Consider the following 27,730-nt stretch of genomic DNA (forward strand, 5'->3'; position numbering starts at 1 on the left):
TTGTACATATAGTTACCCCAGTTTAGGATCAGCTAAGTTGTAGCTTAAACAATTCTACTCTGAAGCCAGTTTACAAAAAGAAAAACAATTCTACTCTGTCTATAAAAAAATCAAGAGCAATATGTGAAACTAGTCGGAGAAAAAAAATGTTTCCTAGATGGTGAAAAGTGTGGAAGTTTTTTTAGTTGAGTGGTTTCATTAAAAGTTCATTAATACTTTTATAACAAGATGTTTGGATTTTGAGTCCAAGAAAGTTGAATTATGCATATTATTGGAGAATTGTTTTTAGGAAATCTTCATAGAAGTTCAGGATATTGCAACAAACATAAATCCTCACGAGACTAGTCGTCGACTGTATATTTATATATATATAACATTTCAATAGTTTGTCAGAAAATAATTAACCAACATTAAAAAGATGAAACATTTATTTTAATAAACATTTTGTATCTTCTATATTTGTCTTTCGCTACTATGTGAAAAATATTTAGATAATAAGAACATCAACATTGGTGAGAGTTTCATTGATTTTTCCTAACGAAAATTTTAATATTTTAAACAAAATTAAACTTTGAGATTTTGACAAATGACGGATGAATCTAAAATAGAGTAAAATTTATAAAACAAGAGATTCTCAAACTCTTTTTTTTTCTTTAATTTTCTATTTTATTATTTTTATTCATAAAAGTTCTTTGAATAAACTATCAATATGGAATCTCTAAAATTAGGACATATATGGATACAGTCAAATAAATCATAGGTCTTAGTTTTCAAATTTTGAGAGATTTTTTACAGAGATTTAAATTACCAAATAATAAAAACAGTTCTTATTTAAAAAAATTAAAAATATTTATATACTCCAAAATTTAGATTCGTTCATGTCTAAAACATCCCATTAATAATTCATCAATACTACTGATTAAAACAATGTACGGTTAATTTATGATAATATATTTCTAAATAATCATCTTCTTGAATTGAGAAAAGACGTTTGTATGGCCCAACAATGTGTTTTCTCTTCTGAATAGTTGCTTAATTAGGAAATACTTTGCTGCTCAGGAATTATATATTTCGACAGAAGTAACACCGTAAACATAAATCTATGGTGTTGTGTGGGGGGGGGAGGGAGCGGCTATTGCCCAAGTCTCACAAAATTATTTATTAAATTAAAAAAAAATTCCAACATTTAACTCAAAATCTTTTAAAACGCATGTTTTATAGCTGATCACATCATCACGTCCTTCGCTATTTATATCTTAATTGACAAAAAAAAAAAAGAAGGATATAACAAAGAAACTGATTCACTCACTTCCCATGTTTTTTCTTACAAGTAACTGAACATCTTAAAATAAAATTCAAGGTTTCATCACCTATGTTCAGTTCAGTTCAGTGAAAGAACGTAAACAGTGGGCAAAGAGAAATTAATAATATAAAGTCATATGGTAAGGTGTGGCCTTTTGTATGCTATGTCAAGACTCAAAAAGCTTTATATTATTTACTTATATACAATTATATTGTTTTCTTTCTTTGGTTAGGAGAGAACATGATAGGCCCCAGTACAAACATAGTGACCGATTATAATTTTATTACAATACAGAAACTATTCAAACTTTATTGCAAAATCTTCCTCAATCTGCTACTTGAAATGCATATATTTTGCTATAATTTATATAGACACACGTATGTGTACAGTGCACTTATCAATCACCGTTCTTGCTATTTCAATCTCTTGTTTAGACCATGTCAATAGAATTAAGGGTTTTTCTTATTCAATGCAACGTGATCCCTACATTTCCACGATTTTATCATTTTTCATTAACCCTTGTAAGTAATAGAATTCGAATACATGAGAAGTATTGTGATACACACTAGTAGGAAACATGAAAATATTAACACAAGTAAAAACCATCTTATCGTAGTTTTTTTTTTTGAAAAAGGCTACCATCTTATCTTAGTTGCTTAAAAACCCTGTTCGAAAACGCGGCCAAATCGGACGATTAGGCGCTTGGCGGTGGTGGACCGTGGCGATTCCGCCATAGTCGGCAAGAAAATCGGAGCCTGCAATTTTTTTTTTTTTTTTATTTTTGAATGATCTAAATCGTGTGTTTAGTGGTAGATTTATGTAATTGGGACATAAACAATATGAAATCACATAAAACTTTGATGATGTAGGGGAAAATGAACGTGGGCGGCCATGAAAATTGCTTGAGATGTTGAAAACCCTAAAAAAATTTGGGGGAAGAAGATGAGTTATTTACATTTATGCCACTCATTAAAAAAAAAAAAACAACAACAAAATGAGGCAAGCGCTATTCGAACCTGGGTGATGAGGATGATGTCTAGAACTTTTACCACTAGACTACTATAACATACCTGTACATTTCTCACAAACTAGAAAATATAACACTATATACCCGACAATTGTAAAAAAGTACATAAAACTAGGCCCCGCGTACTCCCCGCGTACTCTCCGATTTTTCGATAACTCGCTAGGCCCACACCGACCGCCCGACTAGCGCCTAGCGTAGTCTTGAACAGGGCTTAAAACACTACCAATCAGGCAAATGCAATCACACCCATAATAACTTATACGAATTATTTGTTATGGAAAGAAAGAACTTGAATTCAATGAGTATGGACTAAAATTACCATATCGTCCATATCTACGAGATGGAGCAGAAGAACAGAAAGTAAACAAAAATAGAAGTCATAGTAATGTCAGTACCAACAGTTGAAATCTGAAGTTGGTCTAAGTTCCATACCTATCTTTACTATTTCAAACACTGACTATACGTCTTCGCTACTCTAATTACAAATCTAGAAACCGTACATCTCCATTATTATTTCGTTTATGTCGATAAAAACTATTTCAGGCCAACACGAAAATTGACTGACAATTCTACCCAGCCAAGCCCTAGATTGGTTGTACAGGTTTCTAGTGAAGTATAGTTATGGACCATTGATTTATATAATGTAATGTCACATTACACACACATATATAGGTATATAGTATCGGCTAGGTACCGTATTTGGTGTGTGCTTTGCCACATTATTATCATATTATGTATATATGGACTGATTAGTAATACACTGACCGTTTTTGTGTTGTGATTAACGTTTTAACCCAAGACGCATCACCATACGTTTTACTTTATGAATCCAAACGTGGAAATAGATTGCAACACCGTCAATATGATTAACCGTAATGTTTAACTAATCATTGGATAAACAAAACAGGCCATTTGACAAAAAAATAGTTCCAAAAACTCACATTTGATAAACCATTTATACCCTTTTCGTGCTTGTGCTGCAAATATTTTGAACCCATGATATATATAATATATACATAATACACTCGTGCGATCGTGCTTATGTGTTAGAGAAGAGATATTGACATATTGTAGTTGTGAAGAAATCAACGTTACGTACTTGACTACGCGTATAGTGTACGGAACGGTCGGAGGGTAAAGGTGGTGCGAGGCATGACTCATGAGTCGAATCACGAGTCATGTCTCATAAATCTTGAGTAATAAATTTACAATGAAAGGGAGGATTCACATGACCATGTCGCACCAAATATCGTTTCAAGGGTTGACATACACATCTCATCCATATTGCCGATTATAGTTATACGGGGAGTAGAAGTATAGTAGATTTATGCAATATTATCTTTTAATTAAATTAAAACTGCGTACGGGTCAATAGTTGGTCATAAACCAAAACGTTGTAATCTACACACTACACAATACTGTGACATTGCAAGAAGCATCAAATAGGTAGTTGAATAGATATACGACCAGAATTATTTGCTACGCTAAATTATTACAAATTGACTAGTAAAACAGTTGTTGCATTTAATTTGCGAAGTTTACAGGTTTTCAACATAGAGATATTCGGAAATGAAATATATAATTCATATATTTACAACATTTTAGCTTTTATTTCATTTTTAATATATAGGATCACGAGCATTTCCCCTTTTCAACCAGAAAACAAATATCTTTACAATAATGGGTTTTTAATATTTTGAATTTAGTTTGATACTAAATTTCGAATTCCAAAACTATATTTTACTCTATATGTTTCACAAAAGTGTCATTTTGACATTTTTTTTGTTATACAGATTTTCATTTTATAATTTCTATACAACTTAATATTAATTATAACTGCATTGATATGATAAATAGTTTTATTTATCTCAAATATTATTGGTTGAGTCAGTGTAATTAATAAGAATATATATTCATTTCAATCATATGTTAACACATGCGAAAATTGTCAAAGCGACCATCCTTATGAAACAGATCGAATATTTAGAACACTAACTCGAACAAACTCGGACTACAGTGAAATTACATTCATATTTAAAATGTAATTAGTAATTAATTGGTTATTCAATACTTTTAAATAAGAGCAATTCTCTCAAATAGCTTTTTAAGTTTTTATCACAAAAATAGCCCTCTAAAAATAAAATGACAAAAATAAATCTTTTTTGTTTTGAAAATTTTAATTTTAATTTTTTATCTTTTGAAATTTGAAATTCATCCACAAAATTCACCTCTTAACTCTAAACCCTAAGTTAAGATTAGTTAACCCAAGAGGTATAAATGTATATTTTATCCTTTAATAAAACTTATTTTGATCATTTTCTTCTTTGATAGGCTATTTTGTGAAAAAAAAAATTAAAAATGGCTATCCAAGGGAATTTTTTTTTTAAATAATACATATTTTTTTATTTATGATATTGCATTTCCCATGTTGAATTCTCAATATAACCAGCTTGAAATTCAGCGTATGTTGGCATACAATCATTTGCATTCATATTAGAATATTGTGATTGCTTTTTGGAGAATAAATTAGTTTTCAAAAACATCTCAATGCCATAAACCCGAGAAGGTTGTGTTTTTGGTCCTTTGATTTGGAAAAAAAAAACAACTTGGATCATAATATGACAGATGTATTGAAATGACAAGTGGATTAATAAATCGAATCATATATTTGTGGATGGAAGGAGGAAGAAGACACGGACAATTTGGTGAACTAACAAGTTCGTTCGCTACCTTTTGATTTTCCGATGAATTAATGTGTACGCCTTTTAAATAAATCAATCGCAACATATACTTTTCAACAAAATAGTTTCGGTGCATCCACATCATTTACATGTCTTTTCTTTTGCGAAACTGGACATTTTCTTTGTGAAAACGATTATTCATTAAATATCACTACTAAACTCATCTAAACCATTTTTTCTTCGTCGCGTAACAGTTTTATGTCTTTTTTTTTTTTTTTTTTTTTTTGTCACGGGTGGTCTCCGGAATCCCAGAGGACTCGAACCCAAGTGTCTTGGGATCCAGTTCACTCTAGTGTTACCACTAAACTATTCTGTCCCGGCCGTAACAGTTTTATGTCATAACACAATAAATGTGTTTAGTTCGAATATCTTAGTTTGACTTTGACCACTATAGTAGATAAGTAGAACACTGATCGCACACGTGCTCCGGTTTCTCGTCTTCTCTGCCTTTCGGCAAAACTTAAAATTGTCAAATCTAATCTTAAGGACCACAAAGAATTTTAGACGTCATGTTTGTGTTATCAACAATCTAAAAACGGCAACCTGATTTTTTCTCTGGCCTCAGGTAATGAAATGCTGCAAATAGCAGCGTATAGTACTCTTTTTCTACCCGTTAACTACCTTACGATATAATTTATGGCTTAAAGAATACTATAGTATTGAGTTGTTTTCAGCCATTTGTATAGAATTCAATGTGGAATAGTTCATACATATATATATATATATGTGTGTGTGTGTGTAATTAATCTATGATAAATGTCTGCTGTCAAAAGAAACAAGGATAGATATGCTTTCCTAATTCCTGACTAAGGGTAGACATCCAGGCTTCGGCTACTATAGGCTAAAGCCCATTGAAAAACAAATATTGAAGCCCATAGATTTCATTATTTACTTTTTTATTTTTATTAAACTTGTTTTAAAAGAAAGTATTGTTGTTCACCACAAGTATTTTAGATAGTGTGAAGTGTGAATTTCAGGAACTCGATCCATGATCTAATATCCAACTCTAATATCCAGAGTTGGCATTTAACATTTCTAATTTAAAGAATTTTTATACCAAAAGATTGAAACTAGGATACAATGAGGGCCAGGTCTGAGAATATTAGGTCCAGAAAGTCGATTATTTTTTTGGTCCCTAAAACCATAAAAATTAAAAATGTTATGGAAAGAAGTCGAAATAAAGGCATTACCAACCGAACTATTAACTTATTTTGGTTTATATCCCTAATAGTTATATAATATTTCAATCCCCAAACTTATGTTTGTTTCTCCTGTACTCAGGTACGACCATGCGTACAATGAAACCAACCATTTTGTATTACCACTACTAATTATTCCTTTGATTAAATTTCTTTTATCATAAATCCGTTTATTTCATTTTGTTTAGAGTAGATTTAATGACTAAAAGCCATCAGTTAGTTTTAAGAAACTTGCCACAGTTAAAATAGCAGAAAATAATGTATCTTATATATTAATTGAGAAACATTATAACATCGTTTTGTAGACACATGTCAACATGAGAATGAAATTCAGAATTCTTAGAGAAATATGTTGGTCCATCTTAATTTATATAATATTTTTTATTAAATTAACTGTTAAATTGATAAATAGTATACAAAAGAATAATTTCGCACTTTCTTTAAATAAAAGCTACGGAATTGCCTAATATGATTAATGTATATATAAGAATTAATGATTATGAATATAATAATTTTTGTATCTTAGATTTTTTTTGTTTAATTTTATATTATTAAAAGATATTAAACAATCACATTAACTATATAATTTTTTTATATGTTATATTTTGAATTTTTAAAACGACTGTAAATTACTAAAAACGTTAAATGTCTCACATTAAAATTTTGTAATCAATGGTTTAATTTTTTGGGTAATAACAAGATACAAATGATCATATATCGTATGAATATGAAGTCTCATTTACTAGACATTTATATTATATATTAATATAGTTTTATATTAAACTATATAACATAAAAAATACTTAAATATGATAATTTCTAAATTTGTATTGAAAAAGTATTGAAATATTAATATTTTAATTTTGAAATTTGCATTAAAAAATTGCACATTAGAAATTTTGTGTTTATCATATGAGTATAAATTCTCAATAATAAATATTTGTATTAAAATATACTATATATTTATGTCAATGTCATTAAAAGTTAGTTATATACCATATATAATAAATAAAATGATTTTTTTGATTTATTTACCAGAATATCGTAAATAAATAAGATGTATTGTTTTGATTTATGTGCTTACTCTAATTTAATTATATACATGATACGTAAATGAATACAGATAAATAATAATAGATAAAAAATATTTATATATATATAAATATGGCGACGAGGACTACAAACATTGCGAACGAAATGTATATATATACGAATACGAACATTATGGCCGTGAGCTTTGACTTAAAAGTTAAAAGTATCATGATTAATTATCATTACAATTTGAATACTGAAATCGCAAAATATTTGAGAAGATAGATCGGAATATTAAAAAGATGGTCAGAGGGTAAGCGTGGGGTCAATACCATATGGTTGTCAATAATTAATTAGAATTTCAGTTTTTGAAAAACTTCCATTGTTTCTTGTTTGGTGTGTGACATTCATGCAAACCAGAAAAAGAAACTTAAACGTGCGGGACGTTAGCGTTTGAAACTGCCACAACACGCAGCCTCTCACGTGCAGACAATTAGGGTTTTTCTTTATAATGCAAGCAACTACTTTATGAGTTTAATTTTAAGAATCTGCAAATTAGGATGCTAAGTCACGGTTCAATGCACGTTAGTTGTTTAGTGTTAATGGTCATGTTGTAAATTTGGCTTTGTATATTGATAGTTTTTGGCTTAGAAATATCTTCCATGATACACGAGTTGGGGTTAGATTTGTAATATATGTTACTTTACACAAATATAAAAACACACAAAAAAAATTATCAAATGGTGGTAGTCTAGTAGTAAATTTTTACGCTTGAATTTGATTCTTCATGCAAATTTAGTTATTACTATTTAGCCAGTTTGGACTATGAACAAAATTATCACTATTTGGTGAGTGTACGTTTGGTCCAAGTAATTTACATGGTGAACCATAACAGATGACTGGTCTACCCTCCGGCATTAGTTAGAATGTATTTTAAATTTAGGTCATGCAGTATGTACACTTTCAAGCTAATCCATTCTGTAGCATTAAATGTGTTCCTTCATAAACCAACCGGATCATCCCAAGATTAAAAATAACCCATTCGCCTCTCATTTTCTTTATTATATTTCTCTATTATCTTCATTCTGTTTTTCTTATTTATACTAAATTATATTTTTTGTATCCAAAATAAATCTCAAAGTTTAAAAATTGAAAAATTAATATTTCACATATATTTTGAAAATAGTTTGAGTTTATTGATCATTAACAAAAAATTATTTTTACTAAAAATTTGAATAGTAATTAATTTATCAAAAAAATCACTACGGCTGAATAATCCAAAATAATACATTTTGTCGAAATTTTTTTTAAGAGTTTATGGTTAACATTTATAGTCTCTACTATATAAAAGCAGCTAAACTGAAGCAATTCTAAGCTGTCCACGTCAGCTAAAATATTCAAAACCAATCATTCAGCCACGTCATATAACCTACCTCGCCGTCTGCGTAACCAAATCGTCACGGTTTCAAATCTTCCTCTACTTTTTTCATCAATCTCTGTTATTAATCTCTCGAGTTAACGCATTATCTTAAATCATTCTTTCAATTCCCAGAATCAATCACTATAGATTTATTCTCCGTCCGTTTCAAAGATCCATAACACCACCACTATAAATCTGCGGGAAGTGCAGCCCTCACCACATATCGTCAAAGCAACCCATTCACTCAAATATGATATCTTTGTCAGTTGACATTATTCAGATTACCAGAAGATTTCTAAGAAGAGAGCAGAAGAGATCGTAAAACTACAAACCCAACGACGATGACGAAGAAGATGAATCGATGAAGCCACAAGTGGTAACCACTCATAAGATCTTCTCTGATGCTAACATGCCGCCGAACTTTGACGAAATCGATGAGAAAGAAGGGTCCAACGATGATTCTGATGGTGAAGACCACATAAGATTCAATCTGGAATCACCGATGCTTTTGTATAACTGATGATTTCAAGGTAATACTTATCTTTTTATTAAGATTTTGGTTGAACTCTGAAATGTAGAAAGAGTGTAACAGATGATGGATCTCACTGTAATTCCATTTGCAGACGCATTCAAAATTTCTCTCAAGTCTTTCATGAAGAATAAAAGAGATGATGCAATGGTGAGATCTATTTAGCATAGAAAACCTATTCTGATATGCAAAGTTTAGAATAATAGTTTTGAGTTTCCATGATCGTGTCTCGGTATTATCAGCACATAAGCGTCTTATTGCTCAGATGCCAGCAGAAGAGTAAGTTTGAATGAAGGCCAAGGATCAAGCCAGAACAGCAAAACATTTGGTATGGTACTGGCCAAACTCACTAACCATTTTTTTCCTGTGCGCGTTGCTTTTGATGATTACTCACTATAAGTCTGTAACAATTCGTTAACCTTGCTCAGATAGGATATACTAAATCTCCAAGCTATTTGAATTCCAATGAGAAGATTCTTATAGGTGTTGCCACTAAAGGAGGTATGGTTTACTCAATACTGAATCCGGTTTAGTCCTCTCTTTCTGATTGTTTGGTGTGCTTTTTCCTCTTTTTAATAACTTACTCAGTTTTTTCTCCCTGAACTAATCGAATTATAGTGGTCAAGATCTTTAGTGTTGTAAGTTTTGTTTATCCTTCTTTTTCAATATTTTTGTCTCTGATAATGTTACCTCTGATTCATATTTTTGGTTCTCGAACAGGTAAACAAGGCTTCGCATGCTCAGAAGTTTCTGAATGCTTCAAGGTTAAACGAAGCTTAATGTAGCTAGAATCTTCTTACATTGTTCGCATGTATATTCATGAGTCGCCTGTCTTATTTTGCCATCTAAATCTGTTTTTTTTTTATGTTGGAACATCCATCAGTGTAAAAAAAGAAAAGAAAAGAAGTATTCTTCTCAGAGTTCGGGGAAACAATGAAAACAGACTTTTAAGTCTGTAACGTATATAAATGATCAATATATAATTTGATTCCATCATGAAGAGAAATTAAAGGTCTTAGCAGTTTGGGTATGACTCCTACTTCCACCTGTTCGAAATAAACAAAAAACAAACGAAACAATAGTTATAACTCATAAGATTTCAATGACATTATACAGTTAACACATAATGCATTATCTTTAAATGTAAAATTAATGTTATGATAAACAACAAGATACGTAAAAGTTCAAAAAAACAAGATACATTCATTACAATTTATATGTTTTTGAATATAATATTATTAAATTATTATTTAAAGTTGATATTACATATGAGAGTATCATCATTTAGAGGTGTTATTGGTTTATGTATTTAAACTGATTTTAGAAATACATATAGTATTTACAAATTCAAGTAAACTATACATATTTTCAAATCTAACCTACAAATTTTAATTAGTATTTACAAATCCTGAGGTTTTTTCTTCGGATTTTAGTTTTTATATTTTTAGCAAATAAATCTATAAAAATACATTTCAAATATGAAATCAAATCCATTAATAAATCTGTATATGATTAGATAACACCTGATTTAAATTAGAATTCATAAATCATGAAATCAATAAGACATGATTGTGATATGGATTTAAAAATTGTAGAACCAATAATACTAGATTTAATTTAGATTTTCAAATATATTAAAATACATTAACCATAATCCCCTCTGAATTTGTGTTTTATTGCCGATCATTTATAAGAAATAAAATACAAAATATGATAATTTATTCCACATAATTACATAAGAAGTAAACTAATTACTTCAACTCAAAAGAAGAAGAATATAAATTGCATCATTATTGTTTTACTGAGTATGTTTATTCTTCTATAGAATATAACTCTATTTTAAAATAACCAAAGTTCTTTTCTACATTGATCACAAATTTTTAAATTATATTAGCATTTACAAAATAAAGTAATGTAGGAAAATATTGAATTAGAACTACCCAAAATAAAACTAAATAGAAAATAAAACCATTAATAATACATAATGAAAATCAACAAATTTAGGATATGTAATCCGCGCGTAGCGCGAAGAAAGAATCTAGTCATTTATAAGATGTCAATTACTTTAATTTATCAAAATTACATAGTATTCGCTTGCTTCTAAGAAATGACTTTGTGGAGTTTCACACAAACTGTTTGGCTATAAATATATTACTAGGTTAAGATCCACGCCTTGCGCGGAATGAACATTATATATAAAAATTATTTTATTTATTAAATATTTTTACATATTATGAAATAATAAATATATATTGAATAATTAAAAGCCAGTAACTATTAGATATATAATTAAATTGGTGTGAACATATAAATCAATTTTATTAATCCAAAAAATATTTTTTTTATATTTGATAGGATATTTAATTAAATTTAAATGAAACTAACATACATAGTATATTTTAGTATATTTTTAATATTAATGTCTATTAAATGATGATTTCTACTCATATATTTTTTTTTGATCATTTGTATCTTTTATAGAAAAAATTTTAAATTACTGATAACAAAATTTTTATTTTGGAATTAACAGTTTTAGTATTTTTTAAAAATAAGTTGTCAATGTTTGTTCAAAACTTTTATCAAAAAAATTGTTCAAAGTAAATTTTGAAACTAAAATAATTATGTATATATATGGTTTATAGTTTAATTTAAAACGATATATATATATATATATATTAATATTAATAATTAATTAAATTAGACTTTTTACTTATAAAATTTTGTAATCATTTGTATTTTTTCATAACAAAAATTTTAAACCATGGATTACAAAATTTGACTGTGAGGCTTTTAACAGTTTTAGTAATTTGTAGGCGTTTTAAAAAATTCAAAATATAACATATACAGAAAAATCTAAATTTTTATTATATGGTTATTGTGGCTGTTTAATTTATTTAATAGTTTTAAATTAAACAAATATGATAGAAGATACACTAATTTTTTATCAAATCTTTATTATTCAAAATCATTAATTGCCATATATACTTTAGCCACATTAGGTAATTCCGTAAATTTTATTTAAGAAAATAATAAAGTACATTAATAATGAATTTATTGTTAGTTTAATAAAAAGCTCATTATATAATTAGATGGACCAATATATTTCTCTAATGATTCTAAGAATCATCCTAGTGATGACACGTGGCTACAAAAAGAAGTTGTAATGCTTCTCAAATAATATATAGGAGATATTAAGCTTGAATTAATTAGAGTTGATTACACATTATGATATCTATTATTATAAAGAAGGGTTCTTTCACTCCTCCTTGCGCCACATGTGTGTCCACGTCAGAAAGTCATTGCGCGAGAGGACTACACGTGTCCGTCGGGTGAAACTCACCGTTTCATCAATTTTTTTTTGACTAATCGTCTTCATCAACTTAACGTCGACTTTTAGGGTTCATTCACATCTTTCGTCAATGGATTCCGACATGGTGGAGATCGCTCCTCCTGCGTTTGCTTGGTGTTCGAAAACTCTAGAAATCCACAAAGGTTGAATCTTTGTATCCTTTTGTGTAGTTTATGTATCCATTTTTGTTAACTCCATCAACATGAAGATCCAGAGTCGTACATGAGCAGTTTTTTATAAATTTTATCCCCAATTCGAAAAGGGTTTTCCGGCGATGAATGCTCTCCGGCATTAAAAAGGTTTGTAAGTTTTCATGTGTTTCCAAAGAACGCTGTCTTATTTGACATTTTTGGTCGAACAGAGTTTGTATTTACTGTTGTTTCCAACTAACTAAGCTTTTTTTTTTTGGAATCGGATTTGCAGACCCGCCATAAGGGTTGCCTTTTTCATTTGCTTTCTGCACATTTTTGTTGAATCTATTTGTTAGTTGAGATGCAGAAGCTTCTGATTTAATTTATTTGTTGATGCGTTGAATGTCTGATTGAGATAACAAAATCGTCTTTACTTTTCTCTTTGCTATGAATTTGTGAGTGTGTGTGTGTTGAGATGCCTTTGATTTTGGTTTTGGCTTTATGTGTTTTGTGTTGAAGAGGGGGCTGTGACACTTTGTCGGAGGGAGTATCTGTAAAATACAAGTCTAATTTAGGCTTCGATGATCAGCCTGCTGCCAAGCAATCACTTCACAGACTATGGGTTGCAATCTTCAAACGTCAACAATAAACACCCTACAAAACCCAGACTTGAATTTTGATCTTCTATTATGTTTTCTTCTTCGTGGATGATATGCTCATTGTTGCTGATATGCTCAGTTGCAGTTTTCTTCTTCACAGACTATTATGTTTTCTTCTTCGTGGATGATATGCCCAACACTAAACATAGCTTGGAAACTAACGACAGTTGCTGATATGCTCAGTTTAATTTCCTCAGTGATGGAATATCAGACACTTGATCTTCTATTATGCTCATTTTAAACATAACCACTCTTTGTTGTATGTGTGTTGTGGCAAATGAAACAAGAGAGTATGTTTTGATATCATGTGTATATTGCAGGGAGGTCTGGAAACTTATCCTCTTACGCCTTGATCCAGTTTGCAATCTATTTTCTTCATAGCCACAGCTCTTATCATGGTTGAGGCAAGGCTCGACAGCTGCTCCTAAAACGATGAGGACTGTGGTGGCTCAAGCTGCAATTTTTCTTCTATGGCGTCAACGCAACAACGTTCTTCACAACCAGCAGTCAATAAAGGTCATAAGTTTGTTTAGAGTCATCAACCAGAAGTGCGTGACTGGCTTCCTGTTTTTTTTTCTGTTGAGAGCACTGCTCTGTTTTGTATTGGCTTCCTGTTTTTTCTTTATTTTTACCATGAAGTTCAGTTAGATTAGGTTCTTACATTTATAGTTTCATATTTCATTTGTCAATGATATTAACATGTTTTAGCCAAAAAGAATAATAATACTATCAGATTTTACAACACAGTTTGCACATTATCTGAATGTGCTATTTATTTTCAGTTTCGTATGTTATATCGATTAGCAAATTTTCTAACGTAATGAAGGAGTCAACTTTAGTATACGAAAATAATACATGAAGAGAATGTAGCTTATGGATAAAAAGATTAAAATGTTTTTCCGATAACATATTTTGTAATGACAAGATAAAGAAAACTCAAATGTCAAAAACAACATCCCTAAATATGCAAAAAGTTAACCAATATATTATATAAAACAAATCAACTTCAGAATTCTACAATTTCACATGCAATATATCAAATTCCTTCTCCAGTTATTAAGAAGTTTTTTAAAAGCAATAAAAGTTAATACAAAAGGTTAGCATTTGTTTCTTATTGGGTTCTTAAATATTATGAAAAAAAAACCAATGGAAACATATGCAAATTGCTTAAAAAATCATCCTTATAAATTAAACGTTATATTTTTGAAAAACGTTATATAAAAATATAATCCATTGGTTTCAAATAAATCGACACAACTGGTGTATAACATAACCTCATAAAATATAATCCATACAACATAAACTAATCAAACATACTTATAAATAAAAATAATAATAGTAATATTAAAAAAAAACAAAACAAAAAAAAAATAGTTTGCACACATTTTTAATATATATTGTTAAGTAGAAATAGTCATTCGTATATTTCGATGGAAAGCAATATATATAGATAAAAATCTTGAAAAGGGTGATTGTTTTACTAATTAACAATTGATATTAAAAATACAATGCAGCTAATTAGATCAAATTTTGAATAATTATTTAGTTTAATATAATAAATATTTAATTGTAAACTATTTTCTGTATGCTTTTGTATTCTTTTGTATTATGTTATAAATATCTAAACATCAATCACAAAATTTCGGTGAGAATTTAACAGCTTATTAATTTATAGTCATTTTTTCAAGTTCAACACATAATATATACTGAGTACGAAAAACATAAAAAACCCTAAGATTTGATCATTATATATTATTTATTTCAGTCAAGTGCTTTATTGGGTTTAAAATATAAATATATATATATATATATATATAATTTATTTTAGCTTATATTTTACTCTTAATTGGGTACTTATGCCGTGGTTATGGAAGTTAATATCATATAATAACTTATGAGGTGCATCTAATATTCAGAAATATTGTGTAATTATTGATTCAGATGTATAGATTAGGACACTCACACCTAAAAAGAATATGAACTCTGCGTCGTATGCATTAACAATATTGTAAGCAAAGAAAATTCAACGAATTGTCATGCAACCATATCTTTCACCACCAGTGCATCGTTGATTGGTTTATATCAAATTTAAGCTGCCCAACATGTCAAGCTACGATATTTTAATATTATTGTTTTCGATTTACATGACTAATAATTAACCGACCTAATAATAAATTTTACTCATAAATGTTTACTTAATCTATAATTACAAGTTCTTCTCTTTTCTCACGATACTATTTAGATTCATCCAACTCTATAAAATTACCAAAAATGATGTGATGGCACCATAAAAGAAATACTTATCAAGACACCATGGTATATTTAGTCTCCAAATACAATAACATATACAGAATTTAACTAATGTGTATATTTTAAAATATAACAATTTATATTGAATATTTACTTTAACTATTTTCATTATTTTCAAAATATTATCCTGTAGGACGGGCCGACCATAATTGAACCATAAAAGGTAAACCGTTAACTAATAGAATGTGAACTTGTAATGAACATAAGTAGACAAGTCTAAAAATTGGTATCGAAGGGGGTTCTTGCGAATAAAGAGTCCACATCATGTGTTGCTAGTTGCGGACATAAAACAACACAGAAGTGGAGGAGCAACAAAAGATGCAATATAGCCCATAGAATCTGTCCGGTCAATTGAACAAAGTGTTGCCAATTTATTCTTTTTTCTTCTTTTGTGTACTCTCTTTTTTCGTTTCTTATTAGATATTATTGAGTTATGCCTAGATTTTCGAAAGTTTACAGAAGTGTACACACATGATATCAATTAATATCTAGCGCGAAATGAAAAATAGTTTGCTCTTTTCTTTTGTATGATAAAACATTTGTTTGCTACTACTATATATCAATTGCTTATATGTCGAGAGTTTCTAAACTACGATATAATCACAAAACTGTTTATTTGTAATTCAAAAATTAGTGTTACCACATAATGTGTGTTTAATTTTTTTTATTAAAGAGCTTATAGCCATGATAATTCTAGCAGAACGGGCTAAACCTTTTTCTTGGCAACAAGGGTGAAATAAATCTAAAAGCATATTTGAGCACATATTCCTCTAATTTATATTACCATGTCTAGATCTTATAAATTTTTATATGTGAAATGTGGCGAAAAAATTAAGAAATAAGAGATAGAGGAGAACTTATAGAAAGTTCTAAAGTGTAGGGTTGTCAAAGCTAATAAAATAAACTTCCGCGTTTCAATAAATCTCAAACGTGAAATCTCACAACCCCAAACTCGGTGCGCTCGTAAAGTTGACCCAGTGATGAACCGATTGAGCGTGGACCCCACAACTCCGCCTATATCTACATCCACTATCCGCAAATCCTCACCGTCGATTGCCAACACGTTATATTTTTAAACTCAGATTAATAGCTGTAATGTAACCAGTATAACGCGCCGAAAGAATTCTTTTGACCAGCGACCAGCACTAAACGATAAATAAAACGAGTTTTCTACATTTATTATAAATCATGCTTAATTATGTTTTAGACTTTAGTTAATATATTTCCTGAATAAGAATATATGTTTTCAACTTTAGAGTGCGCTAAAATTATATTCTAATTTTGTAGTATAGTTTTTTATAATAGCATAAAGAGAGGGAAAATTATTCGATGTACGTTAAAAGGAAAAGCTATACGATTTATTCATTATAATATTATAAAAAGATATTTAAATATAAACACGCCCGTCAAAAAAGGAAAAGTTGACGTCAGCAAAGTTTGACTCTTTTTCTCTTTCATCTTTTAAACCAAACCCCACGCACTCTCTCTCTCTCAAACATAAACACAGTTCTTCTCTCTCTCTCTCTGACGGAATCCCACACGCTTTATCTGGAGCACAACGGAAAATCAACAAAAAAAAAATGAGGAAAGACGATCTATACATCACCGTACCAAGCTTCTTCCGATGTCCTATATCCTTAGACGTCATGAAATCTCCGGTGAGTCTTTGCACCGGTGTGACCTACGACCGCGCTAGCATCCAACGGTGGCTCGACGGCGGGAACAACACGTGTCCGGCGACGATGCAGATTCTTCAGAACAAGGATTTCATACCTAACCGGACTCTTCAGCGTCTCATTGAGATTTGGTCGGACTCTGTTCGTAGGCGCGCTAGTGTCGAATCGGCGGAGTTAGCTGCTCCGACGAGAGACGAGATCGCCGATGCGATCGATAGAGTGAAGGTGGAAAAGGAAGAGAGGTTTGACCGCGAGGTTTTGGCCAAGATTCTCCGGTTCGCTAGAGAGTCCGACGATAACAGAGGCTTCCTCGCCGGGAAAGATGATTTCGTGAGGCTTCTCGTGGATCTCATGAGCCAGATAGATTTCAAAACCACCTCCGCTGCTAAATTGCTCATTGTTCAAGAGGCGGTGAAGATTCTGAGCATGATTCAATCCAAAATCTCAGATCGGAGACGGTTTTCGAATCTGGTTTTAAATAACGGTCGAGATCGGTTAACGACGATCGTCTATTTTTACAAAACCGGGAATGTTGAATTGAAGATTGATTGCGCCGGTTTACTTGAATTCATCGCGGTCGACTCCGAGTCAAAGGTGTCAATCGCCGAGAGAGACGGTTTAGTAGTCGAGCTAATGAAATCAATTAGCAGAGACTCCGATTCGAGCTTAATCGAAGCAACGTTATCATGCTTGATCGCGATCAGCTCACCGAGACGTGTGAAGCTCAATCTAATCAGAGAGAAGCTCATCAAGGATCTCACGAAGCTGTTAACGGATCCAACGACGGCGAGCGTTTCGGTGACGGAGAAATGTTTGAAGCTTCTCGAGAGTTTAGCATCCACCAAGGAAGGCAGATCGGAAATCTGCGGCGGAGACGGAGAGTGTTTGAAGACGGTGGTTAGGAAGCTGATGAAAGTATCGACGGCGGCAACGGAGCACGCCGTGACGGTGCTTTGGAGCGTCTCTTATCTTTTCAAAGAAGAGAAGGCGCTTGAAGCGGTTACGAGTACTAACGGCGTTACGAAGATTCTGTTACTGTTACAGAGCAATTGCTCTCCCGCCGTGAGGCGGATGTTAACGGATCTTCTTAAGGTCTTCAAGGTGAATTCAAGATCTTGCCTTTCGGCTTACGACACCAAAACGACACATATTATGCCGTTTTAATTCAATTCGTTTTACTCGCTAGGGTTCATAGAATTTGATTTTGTGAGGATACATTATTGAGGGAGAGAGTGGAAAAAAGCATCAAATTGTAAACATTTTGAATTTTTGAATAGTGAATATAAACTCAAAAAAAAAAGATTCAATTCATTGCCCATCGAATGGGTAGTCAATAATTCTCTTATTAATGTAAAGTAAAATCAAATTATTATGTTCTTGCATTTTCCAATCATATTGTTCGTATCATTGATATGAAATTACTTTTTCTAAATACGAATTTTAATATATATTCTGTTGGGAATAGGTCCAAGTTTGTCAAAAAGATGAATACGTCATATAGTTCCCATCGACCCACGATGTGTAACGATGTTACATGTGATTTCAATTTCGTCTTTAGAAGATTCGAATACATCACACACGACATAGACATAAGCCTATACGAGTCCTAATCATCTTTTACTTTTTTCCTTCATCTTGTGATATAATTTCATGCGTTATAGTCCATATATAAAATCTCGAATACTACTACACACTATAAATTTTCAACCGACCAACTATCTATCTCCAATTAAAATCATGGTTTTGATTTCTCCTAGGACCAGGGCCGGCTTACAAGGGGACAAGCGGTGCGACCGTCCCGGATTCGAGTCCGTGTCCCCGTATAATAATAAATAAGGGGTCCAATTTTTTATAAATCTATATTTTTATATATAAAAAAATTTATAAATACAATAAATAAAATTGAAAAAGGTCCAAAATTATTTGATATGTATATAGTTTTATTTTCATTACAAAATATACAAAATATTATTGATTAAAATTTTAAAATATTTTAAACATTATCTCTATATAAATTTTAAAAAATAAAATATTTTTTTTTTGCCTTAGGTCCCTAGCAAGGTTGAGCCGGCTCTGCCTTGGACTTACTTAACAATCCTATCAAGGGAGACTTCTAGAGAGTATACGAATATACGTATTTGACTATTAATTGTATGATATACTATTTTATCAAAAATGTAGATAAGTTTAAAGGCCGAGATCGTCTCGAGGGAACCCATGAATGAATGAGCTGGCCTCCGGACCACTTATATTGAATACGAAAAGTAAACTACTTAGATGTACATTGTTTTTTCCATGTTGACTACATGCGTAGAACTAACTTTGGTGTGCGTTTTGGACTTATATTTAAGCGGCGTTATTTTTTATACGATTCCGGGCAAAAGATACATGATAAAAAATAGTTTGATTATTTGTAAACTCTTTCCACTAGTCCAACTTTGAGACCTGGCCTTTGACTCAGAACTCGAATAAGACCAAAGTCGACGACAAACCGCCCACGAAGTATGAAAATTGGGATCTCTGTTTTGTTATTATCTTTTTGGTCTTAGGAAAAGCCGTGAACAAAGATTTTATAAATGCGTGAAAGTTAGCTAGTCGACCATTAAACCAATTTGATTGATAACCTATTAAGTCTATAAAGTATAAATAATTCAAGAAGATGGTACTATTTTGCTTTCGTGATTTGAAAGAGATAAAGCACGATTAGGGTTTGATTGAACCAGTCGACTGTACATGATTATAAATTTTTGGTGATCTATTAAAATATTAGGTGACATGATAAATATTTATGATATAAATTATAATAATTGTTCAGTATTTTACTTTATAACTAAAATTGGTTTATAATACATATGTAAGGAAAATAAGAAAAAATATTTTGAATATTTTTATGTTATGATCTTAATTAAACATATGACTATGGTATACAAAAGTCGATTGGTTTAGTTATTTTAGGTAAACTGAGTTTTATATTTAATTCTGAGCTAAATCATAATTTTTGTTTTCTATATTTGATATTTTTGTTAATTTTATTTAATTTGATTTTTTACATATATATTTCTATAAATTTGTGTATAATTTAATATATGTACTAGGTGATTCTTCCGTGTTCATGCACGGTATAAATCTTTATAAAGTTAATATATTATAAGTAATTAATTTTACTTCTGGTTTAAATCAATTTTTTAGTTTATATGTATAATTTATATTAATAATATTATTTTATTTTAATTATACATGTGATTTTGAATAAGTTATATTTAGTCGGTTTAGTTGAATTTTGGGTCAACAATTGATTTGTTTATCACTTGGATATATTGGATTGCATCTATTTCTAAGAATTCAGCTATAATATTTTATTCTAATATAGTTAATTTTTATTAAGTTCTTATTTGCATTTTGATAGATTATTTTCTTAGATATGTAAATATATTACTTAATATATATAGTTCTTAGAATTAAATAAAAAATAAAATAAAGTGTTTGATTCAAACTTACATAAATAAAAATAACGATAATATTTTGAAGTCTCATGCATATATATAAAACTATATTGTAACAACTAGTTAATATTTTACTTATATTTATTAATATGTTTTGAGTCATCATGTAATTTATATGTATAAAATAACTAGATTCTTATTATAAAATTATATTTTCTTATTGTAGTTATACCTTTGATTTTGGATATAAGTTGGATTAGTCGAATCACTCATGTTGTGAATATATTGAGTTACATATATATATATATATATTATTTCAAATTCAAACTCAAGTATAATTATGTCAAATTAAATTAGTTTTATTTCTCGCATAAAGGTGCATATATTTTCATAATATTTATCACAATTACATGTTGATTTTTAAAAGATATTAGAAAATAAAGAGATGATCTATAAAAAATTACATACATAAGCATTGCGGATAATGTCACCCAAAAAAGTATAGATGATATATTTTTGTAAACTCATGAACGAATATCAATATTTACAATAATTAAAATATTTTATAACTTCTAAATAATTGTATACCTTAGATTTATTGAAAGGTAATCTGAAATTATTTTAAATAATCTTAAAAATGAGAATTCAGATTTGTTTGGGTATTTTAAAAAGAAACAAAAATATTAAGAAAAAAATATTTTTTAATAATGATAAAGTATAATATATGTACCTCATTAAAATTATTTTAATCATCTAAGAAAATAGATAGATATAAAGAAAATATTTCTATTACTTTGAAAATATATTTATTTTATATTGTATAAAGTATGTTTTAAAAGGAATAATATTTATTTAAATATCAAGATTATCTTTGTGAACTTTTTAATGAAATCACGTTAAATAAAAATATAGTTTTTTCATCTAAGAATATATAGATATAAAGAAAGTATTTTTATTATTTTGAAAGTATATTTTTTGTAAAAATATGTTTTAAACGGAATATTACTATTTTGTGAACTTTTCATTTTAATGAAATCATATCATGTATACATATATTTCGTTTTTAAATTCGTTTTTAAACTTTATAAATGTTTTCTTTTTATTATATATGTTATTTGGAAAAAGTAAAATGGAAACTAAAAAAAATAATAGTATTTAAATTCAATATTTTTAATTCATTAAGGTTACCTCTGTAAATAACCATCGTAAGAATTAACGTGAGCGTGACACGTAGGAAACTTACTTCTCAAATAATATTATAGATATTTTTGAAAAATAAATAGGAAAAATGAGATGTTCTTTGGTTTGAGATTGTACAACTAATAACCAATAATCTTTTGAAATATAAGGAATTAAATATTTATAAAAAATAAATAATAATTAATTACTGTTATGTTTTTGTTTATATATTTTAAAGAATTTTGTAGTTACATGTATAAAGTTTAATTACAAAATTATTGTAAAAAATAAAATGTTGTTGACTCAATTAAACTTTTGCTTTTGAGTATTAGAATTTAGATCAGTTTGATCAGTTTGATGATCTATGACCAGTTTTATGATCATTTTATATATCAATTATATTTATGATTTTGATGATCGGTTTGATGATTTATTTAATTTATGCTACATGAATTACATTAGAACACCATAGAAACTTACATTTTCAATCTCCCTCTTTTTGACTATGTATGTGAACTCAACAACTCAAGCATGCAGCTGCATCTCCAATCTCCTCATTTGAGTCACATAATGGTCAAAAAGTAATATGTAGATGAACGACATCCTCCATACTGAAGATAGAATCACATTCTACCATCTCCATAATAATCAGACCTTCCAGGCCACGTATTCATGAGCCTTATCCCACCATGATTAGCTCTTTGACCAGAATCAAAACCAACACGCCAAGCATGACGTTGAACTCAATAATAACATACTGGATTATGAGACTTCATACCATATGTTTGCTCCATATGTCGCTTCTCCCTTAACAGTTTGAAACACCTTGGCCTAATATGACCAACAACTCCACAATGATGACAAACAGGAACAAAAGCTCGTCGAGGTTCACTCTGCACTTCTGGAGTTTTCCTTGTAGCAGTCGCAATAGCAGCCCTTGCAGCAGTCGATGTACCAACATTTGCAGCAGATGCAGTAGCAGCCGCAGCCTTCACATCAGTTCTTCTAACAGTCGCAGCTTTACCGTCTGTTGCAGTCCCTATCGAACTCTTAACCACTGGCTTTGTAGCACATGTCGCTACATTCTCTGTCGCACCAGCATATACAAAAACACATCCACCTTTAGAAGATTCTCCTTTGAATCCAAGACCACACCGATCACTCTGCCCAATGCTGAGAAGATGATCCAACTGATCCGTACCATTATTAAGCATCCTCAAACCTTTCTGAGTTTCTTCAAGTTGAACTATAGCTTGGGTTGCTTTTTCTTCTTTCTCTGAAGCATGTTTCAATGCTTCACTAATCAAAGCTTCTAGCTTGATTTCTCCTTAGCCAACACAGAATTCTCCTCAACCATCGTGAGCCAATATGCATACAATGTCTTGTAGTTCTTAGCAAGATCTACATCATCAAAACTTCCAGCATCATCATCACTTCCAACAACATCATCACCCCTACGTGTAGACTCTAACACAGACGATGACACAGATCCCGCCGCAGATTTCTTATCAGAACTAAGATCCAAAGTTGTGAACGCCACAAAATTCCTCAAATTCTCACCACGATCTGAATCAGTATCAGAATCACTCTTGTTGTTCCTCTTCTTCTCATGCCTCTGCAAATTTGGACATATTAACCAAACATGTCCAACCCCATTGTACTCATAGCATCGTAACTTTGATGGTGATCTTCTTAAATCACCTCTTTTTCCATTTTTCCTTTTGCCTCGCTGATGCTACAGATACTCAACCATGTTTCTTGACAGCATCGCCATAGGATCTTCAGAAGATGAAACTTTCAAAGCAACACTATAAGGATCTTCTTTCTTCTTATCCTTATCTTTCTCTACATATGACTTGCTCAACTCAAAAGCTTACGGAATCCTAACAAACTCATCAAAAGCCATCTCATCCAGATTATGAGCTTCTTCTACAACAGAAATTTTCGGCTCAAACTTCAGCGGTAATGACCTCTTCATCTTCTTCACCAGATTTGTTTCCTTGAATTGCTTTCCAAGCGCACTACAAGAAAAATGTCCATTCTTAGCGTAAGGAAACAGCTATAATATGCTTTTCTTAGCGTTATTGAAAGCGCTATGTCTGTCCCAGCTATCTTAGGTCCCCCCTATACTATAGCGTTTTATTGAAAGCTATTGTAGTTTAACATTATGATAGCTGTTTTTACGGTTTGCTATTAATTATGAATGTTTATAATAGCGTGAATATTTGATGCTATATTATTTATTTGATAGCTTATTTTTTTAGCTGTTAAATAGTTTTTAATTATACTTTTTACGTATTATTTTAAGTTATATGATAGCTATTTTAGACATGCTATTATAAGTTTTCGTAGCAGTCTTTGTTGTGGCATAAAATATGTTTTTATGGCATAATTTGTCTGTTACGGATTAGTTGTATATTAAATACCAGAACCTGCCACATTCATTGATAGAAAAAACCAGTACCACAATACAACATCCGATACAATACCAGTCTAAAAGAACATAACCCAAAGCACAAGTTTTAAACGAAACTAGAAAGCAACAATATCCAAGTAGAAGAGTAGTACAATATACCTGATAGTACTCTTAACACAAGACCACTTTCTCCTTTGGCCATGCAATGCATGTTCCAATAGCGTCACCCAAACACTCAATCTCAGAAGATGGACGCCAAACCTCTGCCAAATTAACCTTCACCACATCAATCCAGACTTTAACTGCATTAGGTCCCAAGGGAACAAAGTGTACTGAGTCTTCTGGGTTATCTGAACCCCACCGTCCTTCTGCAACCACCTGATTTTTCCCACCAATGGACATCAACTTGCACTTCTGATTCTCTTTGGCATCATTTTGACAAAGACGCTACAGTGTTTGTAAGACAAACAGTTTATGTCAGTGAATGATATAACAACTAACAAACGGAAATTTAGACCATAAACTACAAACTTTACCTGAGATTTTCGAACAGGAGAGGCAGCTTGAGTATTCTTAACTTTAGGAGAAAGTGGGTTGATTGGAGATTTAGAACCTGGTGATGGTGCCGCACATGAAGCTGTTGTTGGAGATTTTTTTGTAGCAGATTGTGATACAGATTTGACTGCATTCGCTGTTGGAGATGTACAGCTTGGTGAATCTGTGTTGCTTTCAAACACACACTTATTGGCAGGCCATGCTACAAAATTCTTCACACTGTCACGAAGGTACGTCACCTCCGGTCTAGGTCTCCATAGAAATGTTTCAGGTTCGTGTACCACATCCACAAATACTTTGACTGCATTTGGTCTAAGAGGAAGACAATCAACCAATGATGTTGGCTCTTTACACTGCCAACGGCCTTCAGCAACAACTTCGTCAGTAGTTGACCACGGTGATATGAGTTTACATTTGTTCGTAGAATAGGACGTTGGGCTCTACAAACACATTCCAAAAAAGTACCAATATGTTAATCACAACTGGTCGATAACAACATCAAGGAAAACTGAAAATACATGCTTGTCAATTAGATATCTTACCCTAAGAGGAATGTCTTCAGAATACATCCCCTGGTCAATAAAAACCCATTTATTGACAGGCCATGCAATCATTTCGCCAACTGCATGCTCAACATTGTACATACCCGTCACATGCCTCCAAAGAAATGCATCTGATTTGATTGCAGATTCTACCTATACTTTAACAGCAAGAGAGCCTAAGGGGATGTCGTTCACAAAGTCATCCGGTTCAGATGAAAGAATACGACCCTCAGCAACGTTTTCATCAGAACCAGACCAATCAACCAACACACACTTAGGTTGTGCCCTTTTGTTAACACTCTACATAAGCATATTTCATAATATGTCAGTAGTTACTAAACCATACAAAGTTGAGGATTAATGTAAATTACTTACTTTTGCTCTTGCAGTTGCTGAGTTTTCACCTATTTCAGGTTCTTGCTGAAACATTAAAGCATATAAGAAACCATATGCTTACTTTAAGAATATAAATATGTTTATTATCACTAACCTCTCTCCTAATTTTAGCAAGTTCAGACTCCAACTAATTAACCTTGTGAAGCAAATGATATTGCTTGTCTTCCATTTCAGCCATAAACTGTTTCTTCACTTGAAAACAAGCTAATTTCGTCTTCCCAATGTTTCTACCCATTGCCCTCAAATGACCAGGATTATCAGGTGCTAAAAGTACTGAAAGCGGATCAAGACTTGGGTTTGTTGAATTAGAATGAGCCTCACGACCAACGAGCTCAGCTGCCTTTTTCTGCCAACATACATAACATTTTAAGATTGAAATACTACTTCTTTTGAATAGCAAAAAAAAAAAATTACTTACAAACTTCTCAGCGGCTATCATATTGACTGGTGTACCATTTTTTTTGGTCCGTGACTAGACCCACACTTTAAGCCTACTCACTTTAGATGGTTCGCCACTCTGTTGTTTCTGTTAAAGACAACGAAACATATGTGAAAAATGTGGCCAGTGAAGAAAATAGTTAGAGTTTTTGTGAAGAATTGGTACCATATCATCCGCTAGCCTAACCATTCCTCTACGGCTACAAGTGTGGGGTATCTGTTTGCTCCTCCTCTCTTTGTATTTTTCACTCACAGCCTAACATAGAGAAAGTTAATACTACAAAGTCGAATGTAGAAAAGTAGTAAATTTAAATACTTTACCTTAAAGGTGGGGCTAGTTTTGATTCTCACAAATTTTCGCCATTCAACTGGATTAACATTTTTCGGTCTAAGATTCATCCTCTCTTGGTTAGTATTTTTACCCCTTACTTGTGTCACAAGTCTTGATTTTGATGCCCTCCATAGACATCCCATCTGCCTCAACACAGCATTCTTTTGATACTCTTCATCAAGCTCGAACCTTGCCTACAAATACTTAACAAATGAATCACATATATACCAAAAGCATCAACTGTCAAAATTTAATAAAGAGAGTCACCTGAACAGATTTCCAGAGAACTGTTTTGACCTCTTCACTGATTTTCCTCCAAATCATTAAATGTGACAGGTACATGCTCCCTCACTAATGGACCCAAGTAAGAAGACAGCTTCACTGATCCTTCACCAACAGGATCTCCCATTTCATTAAACTCCACTCTTTCTCGAATGTTTGGATCTTTGGCGATGTGTTTCATCTTTGTTGGTCCTCGGTGTTTCTTCTTCATAGGTTGAACATCATTCAGTTCCAACTCTCCTTCAGGCTCTTCCTGCTCTTTAGCCTCCTCAGCCTCTTTAGCTGCATCTAGCCCCTCCTCCTCGTCACCCTCATTAGCCTTTTCAGGATCTTGTTCGTCGTTATCTTCTTTATGCTCGTTAGTCTCATCAGACTCGTGAACCTTTTCAGACTCATGCTCATCCTGCTGCACATTCTCCTCATGCTGCTCATTCTCCTCCTGTTGCGGTTGGGTTTGCAGAGTACAAATAAATTCCACTTCTTCGTCATCATTTTTCTTCTTCGTGCCCCTTTTTGTGACCTTCGTGGTCTTCTTCGTGACCTTACTTGTACTCGCATTCTTTTTCGAGTCTCTAGTATTTGGACGTCTCATTTAATTCACCTGAAACAAATTACCATTAGTTAGAACGAGATACAGTCTTAACTATGAAGCTACATCAGAGAAGACAAAATGCAAAAGCATAAGAACACAAAAGAGTCAAAAATGCAGCAGAGAAGGCAAACATCACACAAGATAGCTATCACATAGGACCGACATCACACAAGACCGACA

General features: G+C 31.3%; 1 protein-coding gene across 1 annotated transcript; it reads left to right on the forward strand.

Annotated features, from left to right (window-relative positions):
- The first annotated feature begins 17,048 nt into the window (after positions 1–17,048).
- LOC106348028 (U-box domain-containing protein 27) lies at positions 17,049–18,687 on the forward strand. Its single transcript, XM_013787672.3, has one exon. The coding sequence runs from the start codon at positions 17,281–17,283 to the stop codon at positions 18,538–18,540; it is 1,260 nt and encodes a 419-aa protein (XP_013643126.2). The 5' UTR covers positions 17,049–17,280; the 3' UTR covers positions 18,541–18,687.
- Positions 18,688–27,730: the final 9,043 nt, after the last annotated feature.

Source organism: Brassica napus, chromosome C3 (genome assembly GCF_020379485.1).
Source record: "Brassica napus cultivar Da-Ae chromosome C3, Da-Ae, whole genome shotgun sequence".
Taxonomy (NCBI): domain Eukaryota; kingdom Viridiplantae; phylum Streptophyta; class Magnoliopsida; order Brassicales; family Brassicaceae; genus Brassica; species Brassica napus.